The 14,885-nt window shown below is 37.2% G+C and overlaps 2 protein-coding genes across 6 annotated transcripts in view; one reads left to right on the forward strand and one right to left on the reverse strand.

The window, feature by feature from the left end:
- IBTK (inhibitor of Bruton tyrosine kinase) overlaps positions 1 to 14,885 on the forward strand; it is a 98,014-nt gene that overhangs the window by 60,542 nt on the left and 22,587 nt on the right. For all 5 annotated transcript variants that reach the window (XR_005022210.1, XM_036872025.1, XM_036872026.1 and 2 more), the window contains exons 22-25: positions 4,651 to 4,799; positions 6,213 to 6,376; positions 7,498 to 7,590; positions 8,137 to 8,280. Coding sequence is in view for 4 of the 5 variants with exons in the window: in XM_036872025.1 (XP_036727920.1) it covers positions 4,651 to 4,799; positions 6,213 to 6,376; positions 7,498 to 7,590; positions 8,137 to 8,280 (550 nt within the window). In the remaining variant the exon portion in view is untranslated. The remainder of the gene's footprint in view (positions 1 to 4,650; positions 4,800 to 6,212; positions 6,377 to 7,497; positions 7,591 to 8,136; positions 8,281 to 14,885) is intronic.
- On the reverse strand, positions 659 to 3,043 carry LOC118905371 (ras GTPase-activating protein-binding protein 1-like). The gene has a single exon (XM_036872029.1). The coding sequence runs from the start codon at positions 2,938 to 2,940 to the stop codon at positions 1,543 to 1,545; it is 1,398 nt and encodes a 465-aa protein (XP_036727924.1). The 5' UTR covers positions 2,941 to 3,043; the 3' UTR covers positions 659 to 1,542.

Raw genomic sequence — 14,885 nt, forward strand, 5'->3', positions numbered from 1 at the left:
TAGTTGGTGTGTCTATAGCCGTAAGACAAACTGGTGCAATTTCTGTCAGCAGTGTTTTCACAGTCAATCAGCCGTATACAGGCAACTTTGAAAAGTAAAAATGAGGTATTTGACATGTTTGATAAATAAATAATGTGAAGAATAGTCGTTTTAGATAACACACGAGATACTAAAAAAGAAAGCTAATATACCTAAATTGATTGATGAAGTACTGAAGATAGGTCTATAGGTCTTTCTCATTTGCTGCATATCCTGATTCCTATTTTAGGACCTTTTTAAAGTTTAAATTCTGTGATTTTGCATCCTCTGTGTTATATGAATTACCCATAGCCCTTAGAAGGAGGCGTAGGTGGATTGATGGCAGGATGAATAATAAATGGACAGACAGTCGTGGAGCTAGTGATTTTCCAAATACCTAAAAGATTTATGGAAAAAGCAGATACTTGGTTTGTTTTAAAGGATGTTACTGATAGCATATGTGTTAAGAGTCTTAGCATTTCAGAGCTGGAAGAGACCTTAGTAATGAATTAATTTACACCCCTTCCTTTAAATTTGAGGAAACAAGCTCAGAAAACTTTTAAGTGATTTCAGGTCATAGCAGCCAGAGGTAGAATTTATTTTTTTTTTTTTTTTTTTTTTTTTAATAGAACAAATCTAAGTTTATTTTTTTTATTATTTTTCTTTAAACAATTGCCAAGACTGGAATTAAAGATAAATAGAAGGCACAACAGTTTTGCTCTGGTTTTGTGTTATTCAGATTTTTGAAATTTTTTTGGTTTGTTTTTTTTTTACAAATACAAATTAAACATGAAAAAACTCTACTTCAAAAAAAAAATCTAACACTTCAAGAAAAGCTTATCAATTGCATTCTAGACATTTAAAACCTATCTCACAGTTTAAATTTCAATGGTAAAAACAGTAGGTTTTGGAACTGTTTTGCGACCACGTATCCAAAGAAAAACTCTACTAACACCTTTTATTCAGTTTTTAACCATACCAGAGAGAATCTAAATTGTCGATTTTTCCAATGGCAATTTTTCCACACCAGAAGGTAGTCATGACTCTCAAAGAAGAGACAATTTGGGGTCTTCCTGCCTTCAAAATGTTTATCAAATCCTGTAATTCTCACAGGCTTTTGAAACATGTAGAAAATAAGTAAGAAATATTCCAATGAATGAAACATACCAAATGTCAGTAATAAGCAAGACACATTCCTTTGGGGAAACTGTTAAAAAAAAATCCAGTCTGTATATGCAAAGAAAGCAAGGAAATGCAGTCTTTTTTTTTTTCTTCTTTAAAAATCTGTTTTCCCTAAAATATCATTCCACAAAACTGGAAGTGAAGGACTAAAAGGTGGGGGGGGGGTGGGGGTGAGAGGGGAAGGAGCACACACCAGTAACACAAAAAGTAGAATTGTACAAACTTAAGCAGTTTATCATAGACTAGGATCAGATTCCGAGATACCAAAGGCTGGCTGAAGAAATTCACCCTTCTGTGGGAGCTAGGGTTTGTACTGCTGCCTGAAGATCGGTGAAGAGCAATTCACTGCCTTGGAGCAATGCCCCTTCCCACTCCACATCCTGGTTTCTGCACCATGCCTCCACGGGGTGGGCCTCTCATCCCACCACCCAGCCCACCTCGAGGGCCTCCAGGTCCCCGAAGGCGGTTATCTCGGCGGTCCCCTTCCCGGGCGGCTCGAGTCTTCTTCTCTTCCACATTCAGACGGACCTCACCTCTGAACATGATGGGCCTGTTGCTAAGCACCTTCTGAACAGGCTCAGAATCATCAAACACAACGAACCCAAAATTGGGTAATTTCCCACCGCTGTTAATACGCAGCTCCACCACATTCCCATAATTTTGAAAAAAATCTTTAAGCTCTGATTTGTCCACCTCATGAGGCAGGTTGCCGATAAAGAGTTGGTGACTGTCAGGGTGTCTCACGATTCTTCGGGGTTCAACGTCACCTTGCTCACCAGCCTCATGGACTGGTCTAGGTCCCCTCTGGGGAGGAACATTTATTCGCTGTTCTCGCACCCTTTGATCTCTCTGAGGCCTCTGCGGTGGAATCTGAGATTCAGGCTTAGACTCCGGCCGAGGCTGTGAAGCTGGTACTTTAACAACATGAGGTGGTATCCCAGTAACTGGAACAGCTCCACTGGGTGGAAGGTTCTTACTGGTCACAGATGCCCAAGAAAAGGTTCTCAAGTCCTCCTGCACTGTCTGGGCTATGTCTGCAGGCGCTGGAGAAGAACTCTTCTGAGCATCCTCAGGAGCAGGTTCTTCCAATACTGGCTCAGACTTTTCCTCTTGGACTTCAGACACAGGTTCTTGCTCTGGCTCTGGTTCAGGATCAGGCTCTGGTTCAGCAACAGGTTCTTCTAAATGTTCTTCTAAGTCATTGCTGACAGTTTGATCATAGAAAGTTCCAGAATCATCAGGAACCACCTCAGGTGTCTGCTGTCTTTCTTCAGGTTCCTCTACTTCTTCTTCAGATTCTTCCTGAGGCTCAGTGACAAAGCCACCAAAGACCTCATCTTGGTATCTGAAGATATCATTATGAACATAGAACTTATTTGCAACAGAGCCCTCAGGAGCAAGGACAAAGGTCTGCATGAATCTCCTCAAAGCCTGGTTGTTATTAGAGAGCAAGCCCATCACCTGGACCACCACACCGTCATTCAGGGTGGCATGAGCATCGACATGACGGATCTTAGTGTGGCAGTTGGTGAAATTTTGTGACATCACTTTCCTATGGATTTCTTTCTGTCCATAGACCGCATCTGCTGGCTTTCCATTTGAATCCAGTCCCCCATGGACATAAGAAGAGTTCTTTCCATAAAATCTGTGTAGCATGTCTGGGGCCTGGTTCAGCAGTGTGTAATACTGTCTCACAAATTCCCGCCCGACCAGCAGGGGACTAGGCTTCTCCATAACCATTGCTTTGGTCAATTCAACCTGCACGGCTGAGCGGGAGAGGAACAAGCTCTGCTCCACAGCACAGCAAAAAGCAAAAAACCCCTCACGCAACTGCGTCCGCACACCTAGAATTTATTTTCTTGATTCCTGTTTGGTATTCTTCCTGCTATACTACTCCTTCTGTGGCCAAAGCAAAAAATGATTGAAAGGTTAAATTTAACTGGGGGCCAAAGTAACCTATTCTGGGAGAAAATCTGAGTATGAAGCTAATTTCATCAAGGACAGTTGTATGAAGGCTTAACGTTTGTTTGTGTTGATCCTTAAAGTTAGAAGTCATTCTGTGAAAATGTTTTTTTATCAAAAATAATTGTTGGCCACTTTAGTCGTCTTTATTTATTAGATTTGTTTCTAATTGACTTTTGGGAGCATCCCAGTATTAAATATACTCTCATATAAAAATTTGCTACTCTTAAAAATATTTAAAACATTGTGGGGGAGAAAAGTTTGAATGTTATTTCCAAATTGTATTTTAGCAATAACAACAAAAAAGGCACATACCTTGTCAGGGTGATTTACTTTTTTTTTTTTTAAATTTATTTATTTAATTTATTTATTTTTGGCTGCGTTGGGTCTTCGTTGCTGCGTGCAGGCTTTCTCTAGTTGTGGTGAGCGGGGGCTACTCTTTGTTGAAGTGCCCTGGCTCTCATTGCAGTGGTTTCTCATGTTGTGGAGCACGGGCTCTAGGCGCCTGGGCTTCAGTAGTTGTGGCACACGGGCTTAGTTGCTCCGCGGCAGGTGGGATCTTCCCAGACCAGGGATTGAACTTGTGTCCCCTGCATTGGCAGGCGGATGCTTAACCACTGTGCCACCAGGGAAGCCCAGGGTGACTTAGTTTTAAAGAGAACAACACTTACTGAATTTATGAGATATGTTTTATAATGTATTTATTTTGCTACTTCATTTAGATTGTACTACATTTTAAATATGTGGAAATAAACACATGAACCTAAGCAAAAGTTTTTTTTTTTTTTACTCTGTTTATACTTGAAATGACTGATTTGCTAATGAGCCAGGATACCAGATGTAGCAGGGAGACAGGTATTTAGCTTGCCTAAGAGAACAAATGGTATATACATTTCATAACAACTTATGCTTTAGGTGATAAGCTAATTGAAAATAGCTCTCAATTCACAGATATTTTGCAGAAGGAAAAACCCTCAAACAGGCCACAGTTGACTTCCGCAAAGCCTCTGCTACCTGGCCAGTCTGCTGGCTTAGATGAGTGGCAGAAAGGTTATAATGCTTCTTCCACACAGACTGGGACTAATCCCCCTTTGCATAGGTGCAGAGACAGATGAGAAAGGGAAAGGGGAGGGGTCTAGAGTTTATTAATTTTGTCTTGCTGTCTTATCTTTATGGGGAAAAAAATGTTCTGAGTCACTTTTTAAATTAGATACCAAATAACCATCTTCCTCAGGTTTATTGCTTAATTGGTGTGTAATTAAAATGAATAAAACTGTTGTTTTAAAATTCTCCATTTCAGTTTTTCGCTTCAACTGATTTCTTTCTTCAGTTAGCTTGAATTATTAAGACTTTAGTACAGTGACTATAATTTAAATGTTACTAAATCTGGATAAATGGATGCTTTTAGCTCTATTTGGTTCATTAAATGTCATACATATATGTTTACTGTATATGTGTTTAAATATGAAAAAAATGTTTATCTTTTAGGATTGCTAAAGTCTGGTAAGACCAATTCTGTGGAATCTCTTCCAGAACTGTTGACATCAGACTCTGAAGGAAGCTATGCAGGAGTGGGTAGTCCTAGGGATTTACAGTCTCCTGATTTCACAACAGGATTTCATGCAGATAAGACTGAGGTTTGTCTTTGTTTATTAATGCACTCTTTTCTTCAAATTTTAGTCTATGGACAGTTTAGTTTTTCATTATTTTTACTCTAACTTTAAAACACTCTTCTGGCTGGTTTATAAGAAAATACAGTTAACGACATAATATATGTAGTGTTAGTTTTCTCAAATTTGCCTAATATTTCTAGTTTTAAAGATTATAATTGCAGTTTTGAGCCCTTTATGATGTTGTATTTCTAATCTTTCTGCAATAAAAGTAATGTTGATGTAAAGTATAGCAATACTGTATAGGCATATTGAAATATATATTCATAGCTCAATTACTTGAAATATATTTTGTGAAATGTCAGTTAACACCAGCTAAAAATTGTCAGAGGAAAATGATTTTGAAAGTAAGCCTAATACCAAAATCTGTGTAGTGTCTTTCCGCCACGGTGTGAACTGGAGCAATGCAATCTGGAATGGAGTTCTTCTCCTGGTCTAGCATAATTGACACTAAGCTGCTGAATTCCTAGGCTGGTCAACTCTGGGGGAGGCCATGTTTCAGACATCTCTTAACATTTAATTCCATAGTTGTTAATCTACAGGGAAGGAGAATGTCAAACTTACCAGCTGTAGAGTAATTTTTTTCTAACCTCTGTACATCCACAAAATATATTAGAACATCTAGAAATTTGTGAGACAATAGAAAATTTACCCTTTATTAAGAGTCTTATAGGCCTCAAGGATTGATATAAAACAAATTTTTATCATAAAAATTTTTTTATGTAAGGTAGAAGTTTGGGGGAAATTCATATTACACTTAGGTTGGCCTGGAAGACAGGTGAGGTTTAAAAGAAGTTGAAGGCATACTGTGAATTTTTGGCGATAGTAGAAGAATCTATCCTGGCAGTGGAAATACCATTTCAATAACTTCCTTGACCTATTGTAATAGCAATAGTTTTAGGGTCCCTTTTGAAGTGTCAATATTATTTGGCTTTAATTTTATTCAGAGTCCTTTAATTATATTCAGAGTGAATTGTATGACATTTATACCAGACTTCCATTTTGTTTCATTTTAAAGTCATGGATGTTAATTTTAAAGTTACTGCTTCATATCTTATTTGAACAACTTATATTTATTAACATTTTTGTTTAATGCTCAGGTAAATAAGAACTTGATATGTAAACTTACGTCCCTAAAAATTATTCCCAAAGCTTTTAATAATTGGGTTATAGCCACTGATATGGTTTGAGAATTTATCAAGATACTAAACTGTAGAAGAACTGAATTGAAAATACTAGATAATTATTGTTGTAAGGTTTTACTCTTTAATACAGTTTAACCAGTACTTACTGAGTACCAACTATGTGTTAGCTACTGTGCTAGGGGTACCTGCTATTACTCACTTTTTAATTTTTTTTTTTTTTTTTTTTTACCTCCAGGGGAAAATTAAATCCTATGTTAATGGTACACCTCCTACACATTTTAGGGAAGATTTAAAACCATGGGAAAAATCACCAGTACTTAAAATATCTGCTCCACAGCCCATTCCCAGTAATAGAATTGATACTACAAGCTCTTCCAGTTGGGTTTCTGGCTCTTTCAGGTAGGATTTTTATTTTGTTCTGTACTTGTTAGTCTGAGAAATATCATTTATTTTTAGTCAAGTGAAACTTTTTAATGAAGCACATTTAAAAAATTAATATAAATTTCTAATATACAGAAAATTACCTAAATGCATACAAATTACCAGCTGAAGTGCATACAAATTACCAACCAGCTAAAATAGGCTCTTTTTTCCAGACAGAAGTTTAGTTGCCTTTGCAGTGTCATCAGGGAATACTTAGTAAAATACTCTATAACAAACACACACACACACACACAAACACACACACACATATATATAGTGACTTGATATCAGCTTCTTTTTCTTTTTTAATGGATAGTGTGTATTAGTAAAAACTCCCACTCAGGAAGACCACTTTGTCATTTGTAAGCTTACTTTATCTTTTTTTTTTTTTTGCACATTAAAGTGTATTTAAGATCTCACAAAATGTGTTGTTACTCACAATTAATTTTCAGAGGCAATTCATTTAATGTTATGCTGTAGTTTTAACTTAACCTATATTCTATCCATATTTTTCTTTTACTTAGAAAAGTCAATTTTTAAAACTGAAGGAATAAGTATAACATACAGTATTCTTTCAAAGAGCTAATTGAGCTTATGCTTCATCTTTATTACCTAGTATGGTTTATAATAGGCTAAGACTGTTAATTGACTTACCAATTATATTGTCATCTGGGCCATTTGTGTAATTATTTTGAAATATGCTGTATTTTGCACAGTTGGAATAAAGGTGATGATGTCCCGGTTTATGATGCTTCATGGTCTAAAGATAGTTCAGAAAGTAGTCTCACCTTTCTTCCTAAGTAAACATATTTGTGGGAACACCTGGAAGCATCTTCTAATCACTAATGTTAGATATTTTATTAAACATGTATCTCTTAACATTATGACTTTTGATGTGTCTTATTATTATGTATGTATATATAAAAGTAGCTTTCATTCAAAATATCCTTTTTGAAGTTGGCCACAGCTGACAAAATAGACCTAAATTATCCTCTCATTAATGATGTTATATATAATTTACAGTTTCAGTAATGTTTGGGTGTTGGACTTCATGGATAAATGAATGGGTTGTTAAGTAACTTTTATATGTCTTTTAGTCCTGTAAGCCCTCCTGTCATGGATCTCAGAACCATCATGCAAATAGAAGAAAGTAGACAAAAATGTGGAGCTACACCAAAGACAAATTTGGGGTTGGTTACAAAATCATAAAAAAGGAAAGACCATGTTGTGTTATAGTTCTGCCCTAAAGAACTGGAAAGACCTACTGGACCTTTCCTATTATTTTTCTGCATTTGATGTTAAAGTTAGTTGTAAGCTCTTTTCTAGGTAATTTAGCCTCCATAACATTATTTCTTAAATATATGCTGAAGACTGAGTTGGGTTGATAGTCTAGCTCTTGTGGAATACAGTATTACATGCTGGAAATTTGCCTCTAAAATGATCTATTTCTCATACAAGTGTGATGCAAGTGTATTAGGAGGGCTCCCATGTAGCTATTACTTGATCCTTGATAGTATAAACTAATTATATATTTGCCACTGTTGAAACTTGTGGTCATTTTGATCTAGTAATAGTAAAATCCCATCAAATAAACACAGAGCAATATAATTACCAGTAACCTTTGTTGAGCAGAAATTAATGTTAATTGGTTTAATTTCTAGCAAAATTATTTCTTATGGAATTAAACTTTCTCAGAAGCGGTGAAACTGATTGGTTTAATTTAACTTAATTTCTAGAAAAATGATTTCTCATGGAGTTAAACTGTCTCAGAAGCAACGAAAAATGATTGCAATGACTACCAAAGATAATAATTCAGGAATGAATAGCATGGAAACAGCTTTAAGTGCTCCTTCAAAAACCCCCAAACCAGCGAATGCATGGTATGCTCTAATTTTTATTAAAATAAGCTTTGTACATTAGCCTTTAAGGTAGTTCTTGGCTTCGGGTGTTTTTTTTTTTTTTTCCTTCCTATCTTTTCAAATATTTCATTCCCCTGTTTGCTTTCAAGTTAAAAATTGGACCTTGGGAAATACTTTAGTTTTTTGTTTGTTTTGAGAAGTGCATCATGATTTTTGGATTTTTTTCATATGTGTAGATAAAATTTCTTCTTGGTATTTTAATTAATGTTTATTGCTAAGGCAGTTTAAGGGAACATTCTTATTTTTTCATTTTTTATAAAAAATAATGTATATCATAGAGAAGTTTGATAAAAGCAAAGAGGTTTCTTTTAGCACCCTAATTTCTTTGTATATTCCTTGTATGCATCATGAATATCTTTAAATTTTTATAATCATAGCTTGTCATTGTCACTTTTAAGCAGGGCTGTTTACTTAACATTGTGTTATATAACTTTTCTCAATTACAGTTTACCCATAATGCAACATTAATAGGAATAATCTCCAGAGGTCAGATAGCAATTTTTTTTTTTCCTTATAAATTTATTTATTTATTTATTTATTTTTAGCTGTGTTGGGTCTTCGTTTCTGTGCGAGGGCTTTCTCCAGTTGTGGCAAGCGGGGGCCACTCTTCATCGCGGTGCGCGGGCCTCTCACTATCGCGGCCTCTCTTGTTGCGGAGCACAGGCTCCAGACGCGCAGGCTCAGTAGTTGTGGCTCATGGGCCTAGTTGCTCCGTGGCATGTGGGATCTTCCCAGACCAGGGCTCGAACCCGTGTCCCCTGCACTGGCAGGCAGATTCTCAACCACTGCGCCACCAGGGAAGCCCCAGATAGCAATTTTGACATATGAAAAACAGGTTGTACTTCTCCCCTCCCATCCTCCCTTTTTTTGGTAACTAATATCATAATAATTGGAAACCAATTTTGGAAGAAAAATACATGGATAGTGTGAAGGGCAGGAAAGATCAGTAGAACCCTGTTGTTCTCACAAGCATTGAAGAGGGTATTAGAGACTACTCTTGGTTTGGGGGAATCCCTTCATTACTTCTAATGCCACTTTTTTCTATTTGTAAGAGGGAGTATTTTTCCCAATTAGAATGTAAATTGTTTTGAAGAGAGTGGCAACTCATTTTGATTGCCACCAATAGGACTAAATATCAGACCTACTAGTAAATCTAAAACATGATCACAGAAAAAGAAAACAAGAGGTGAGAACACCCAAGTGAAAAAGAAAAGAGTAAAACTTGAGGGAATGGGTTTAGTAGAATGTTTGTTTTTTGTTTTAATAAATTGATTGATTGATTGATTGATTGATTTATGGCTGTGTTGGGTCTTCGTTTCTGTGCGAGGGCTTTCTCCAGTTGCGGCGAGCGGGGGCCACTCTTCATCGCGGTGCGCGGGCCTCTCACTGTCGCGGCCTCTCCCGTTGCGGAGCACAGGCTCCAGACGCGCAGGCTCAGTTGTTGTGGCTCTTGGGCTTAGTTGCTCTGCGGCATGTGGGATCTTCCCAGACCAGGGCTCGAACCTGTGTCCCCTGCATTGGCAGGCAGATTCTCAACCACTGCGCCACCAGGGAAGCCCAAGTAGAATGTTTAATTGATTGGTATTTGTTGTGCACCTTCTACATGCAAGGCACTGTTCTAGTTTCTGATGATAAGGCAATATACAAAACTGATTTAATCACTGCCTCTGTAGGGTTTATGGAGTAGCTGTTACAATATATATTTTTTAATATAAATTTATTTATTTACTTTTTAAAAATTTTTGGCTGTGTTGGGTCTGCATCGCTGTGCCCGGGCTTTCTCTAGTTGTGGTGAGCGGGGGCTACTCTTTGTTGCGGTGTGTGGGCTCAGTAGTTGTGGTGCACAGGCTTAGTTGCTCTGCGGCATGTGGGATCCTCCCAGACCAGGGCTTGAACCCGTGTCCCCTGCACTGGCAGGCAGATTCTTAACCACTGCACCACCAGGGAAGTCCCCTGTTACAATATTGAGTTATGTTTTCCCTAAACAAAAGTATGGAAAAGACAAAAAAAAAAGTTCTTTGATTAGCTCTCAAGATACTAAATATATCGCAATTTGAGAGAATTAACTAAGCACATGAGGAAGCTTTGGGCTTAGTAAATACAGTTATAGCCCTGCCATCAACCAGTTTCCTTATTTAAAAACAAAAAGTAAATGAACAAAAGAAGGATCAAAACAATGATCACTCAAGTTAGGAAATCCAACTACTGGACAAATACTCTTGGTTTAGCATCTATTTCAAACATAGGAGTTCTTTCCAACCCCAATAAAATAATTTTTTAAATCAAAACACATATTTTAAAATATTTACTAGTATGGTAATACTTCAAGGCTTCTTATCATGAAAGATAGCAGTTGCCTGCCCTGCCCCAAACTTTCTTTTATGACTGGTTAATTAAGATTCACAACAGAGTCATATTGGGAGGATGATTTTATTTCCTTCTTTTACACTCTTCTATTTTTTCCCTAGAATAACTAATTCTGTCAGTTTTCCTATACTGCCTATGTACTCATCAGTAATTCCCCCCCCCCCCCCAGAGCTCTCTAAAACATACCTCTCTCCATTATGATGAAACATACCAGATAATTTATGACTTCTGTTTTTTATTGGAGGCATCTTCATTAGAACTCTGAGTTCTCTGGTCTGAACTAGGCCTTTTCCAGGCCTGCTTAGTATCTGTGATCTTGAGACTTCTCTTAACTGTCATCCTGGGAATTTCTTTTGCTTCCCTCCGGTGTTTGATCCCCAGTTTCCTAGATCCTGTTTTTCTATTTCTTGGTTTACTCTTTGTTTTGATGTAGCACAATCTACATCAAAACCAGTGGTTTTCTGATAAAAGATGTATAGGACATACATTTTTGGAGCTCTTATATCTTTGAAAATGTTTTTATTCTCACCATTCTTGACTGATAGATCGGAACAGGTTGGAAATCATTTGTAGAGTTCCTTTTTCTTATTGCTGTTGTGAAGTTTAATGCCATTCCAATTCCTAACTCTTACTATGTTTACCAGTTTCCTCCCTCTCCCCCTCCTCCCTTTTTCTTTTCTTTCTTTTTTTTAATTAATTTGGCTGTATCGTGTCTTAGTTGCGGCATGCAGGCTCCTCCTTGCGGCGTGTGAGCTCTCTAGCTGTGGCACAGGCTCCAGAGCACGTGGGCTCAGTTGCCCCGGGGCATGTGGAAATCTTAGTTACCCAACCAGGGATCCAGCCTGCGTCCCCTGCATTGGAAGGAGGACTCTTAAACCACTGGACCACCAGGGAAGTCCCCCCCTTCCCTTTTTCTTTATCTCTAGTGTTCTAAAATTTCAGAGTGATGTGCCTTGATGTGGGTTCTTTTTTGATAGATTATGCTGGGTACTTGAGGGGCTCTTTTAATTGGGAAAAGCATGTCTTTAAGTTCTAGGAACATCTTGTATTCTATTTGATACTTTCTTCTGTACTGTTTTCTCTAGAAATCACATTAGTTGGATATGGCTCTTCCTGGATTTCCCTAATTTTCTTACTTTTGCTTTTCTAATGTTCATATAATTATCTTCCTATTCTAAATACTTTCTGGAACATTTCCCAGACTTTATCTTACAACCCTTCTACTGAATGTTTTAATTTAACTATTAAAATCTTTAATTGCCAAGAGCTCTTTCTTACTTGCCAATAGTGCCCTTTTATCAGTATCCTGTTCAACATTCAACTGTCAAAGATACCTGTACTCTATAAACTTTTTCACTCTTTAATATATATCCAACAGAAGTATATGTACATGTGCACCAGGCAACATGTATCAGAATGTTTGTATCATCCTTATTTGTAAAAGCCAAAAACTGTAAACAACCTAAATGTCTATAGCAGTAAATGGATAAATTATAGTTTATTTGTATAGTAGAGTACTACACAATGATGAAAATGAATTATGACTAAATACAACTGTGTGAATGAATCTCATCAATGTAATACTGAGCGAAAGAAGCCAATCAGAAAAAAAAACTATATGATTCCATTTATAAAAGTTAAAAATAGTCATTGATTTACATTGATGTGTATTCACTCTTTTTTCATGTATGTTTTAGTTATGTTTTGTTTTATTTGGTGGATTGTTTAAGTTCTGGTTGGAATCTGTGTGCCCGTGTGGGACAGGTTGACTGATGGGTGCGACTGTAGGGTGACCCAGCGGTACCCTTAGAGGACGCCCGCACCACTGTCTCCATGTTTTTTCTCCTTGGTCTGTCAGTTTCTCTAAGGAGAAGGCTTTTAATTTTTGTATTTGGTTGCCAGCCTTCTGGAAGCTGATCAGGGTGAGGCAGTTAGGCCTGGGACTGAGGTTCTCACAATTTGGTCTGGATTCTCACATGTCTCATCATTTAGTGTATAGATTTTACACACAGCAGTTTAGCCCTACCTGCCTCTATATACTGGTGATTTTCAATCAAATCCTCCTCCTACCAAGGTGAAGGAAGTACAGTCATCTGACCACGTGGAGATAGGGAGGGCATCTGGCATCCTCCGCCACTCCACAAGTGAGCCTTGAGCCAGTATTGCTGTTTTCATCTGCGCGACTACGTCAGGATCTGATGCCTACGATGTCTCCAACGTAGGAGCCTTTCAGGGCTCCGAGCCTCACACTCTACCCCCACTCCACTTGATGACAGGTTTTCTTTATTTCCACTACATCAGGGTTCATTCTGGCCCCGTTCTGTCCTCCAGTAGTGTATTATTACTTTTAGTCTGCCATTGTCTTAATGCCTTATTCTTTTGCCTGTCTGGGTTTATGCCTTTCTGATTATATTCTTGTTCACTTAACATGGGATTTTAGAGGAAAGGATTAGAGTAATCATTTATCTGAAACTTCAGACTTTGATTTTCAGGTTTAGGAAAAAAATTTCCCTAGTCATTATTAGCAATATGAACTCAGACTCCTACATTGAAGAGACTATCTAAATTTCAAAAAAAATATATTATGGCATATTAAGGAGAATTCTAGGAACGTGGGAGGAAGAATGCCATAAAATTTGGCCAAAAATATAATCAGGGTATTTTTCTTTGAAAAGTAATTTGGTGACTGAATTATAAGTGATGTTTATTATACATTTAGTTGATGAAAATGCGACTGGAAAATCTAAATACAAACAGATGAATAATGGATCTTATGTATTTTACGGAACCAAAGAAATTTATCTAACTGACCAATTATAGGTAATTTATTCTGAATTTTTATGAAAGTGAGAGATATCTGAATTGTCATAAAATCAATCATTTATACCCTTTTTATGACTTTATGAGACCAAATTTTTGGTATCTGAAGGATCTTTTAAAGTTCATTTCTCCTAAATTCTTCTGAATTTATGTACTGCTTGAGTTATTAAATAAATAAATAGTGGGCTGAGTTAACTTAGTAGAATATATGTATGTAAGATATATATGTCAAGAAATGTACATAATTATACATATGTATTATAAGCATATATGTATATAATATATGCATATAAATTAATGACAGGGATCAGAAAACATTTGTTAGAACTTTTTTTTTTTAATATTTATTTTTATTTCTTTCTTTCTTTATTTGGCTGTGCCAGGTCTTAGTTGCAGCTCACGGGCTGCTTAGTTGTGGCATGCGAACTCTTAGTTGTGGCATGCATGCATGTGGGATCTAGTTCCCTGACCAGGGATCGAACCCGGGCTCCCTGCATTGGGAGCGTGGAGTCTTAACCACTGCACCACCAGGGAAGTCCCTTGTTAGAACTTTCAAGAACATATTTATGTAAAATGGTTGATGTTTGGTATTCCTGAATTATGATGTATATTTAGTAGAAATGGAAATAGTCATTTTTAGGTTGTTGAATTTTCTTTCTCGAATTCTTATAAGGCTGCAGGTTTAGTATATCACTTCATTTTTAATCAGTTACACATAGGTTGTAAATACATGTGGTATATGGTTAAATAGTAATAGATTGGTTTTCCTGAGAATATCTCTTGTAAATATTGGTTTATAGAAAGTTGGTAGAATTTTAACTTTGCCCAGCTTTGAAAAAAGTAGAAAATTAATCTGAAATAAGCATTTTAATCTGATTTACAGATTGTATTTATGGAATATATTCATTACTGTAGTGATTTATCTGTTTTTAAATACTTCTCAAAGGGACATCTTCATCCTGATGAATCATCTAATGTGATTTTATTTATTTATTAGAAGGGTTTTTTAAAAATTTTTATTTGTTTATTTATTTATTTATGGCTGTGTTGGGTCTTCGTTTCTGCGCGAGGGCTTTTCTCTAGTTGCGGCAAGCGGGGGCCACTCTTCATCGCGGTGCGCGGGCCTCTCACTATCGCGGCCTCTCTTGTTGCGGAGCACAGGCTCCAGACGCACAGGCTCAGTAGTTGTGGCTCACGGGCCCAGTTGCTCTGCGGCATGTGGGATCTTCCCAGACCAGGGCTCGAACCCGTGTCCCCTGCACTGGCAGGCAGATTTTCGACCACTGGGCCACCAGGGAAGCCCTAGAAGGTGTTTTTGTACTGTGTTTATCTTAATAATGAAGTTAATGTGCCGTTCATTAGCAAATCACACATTAGCC

Source organism: Balaenoptera musculus, chromosome 12 (genome assembly GCF_009873245.2).
Source record: "Balaenoptera musculus isolate JJ_BM4_2016_0621 chromosome 12, mBalMus1.pri.v3, whole genome shotgun sequence".
Lineage (NCBI taxonomy): Eukaryota > Metazoa > Chordata > Mammalia > Artiodactyla > Balaenopteridae > Balaenoptera > Balaenoptera musculus.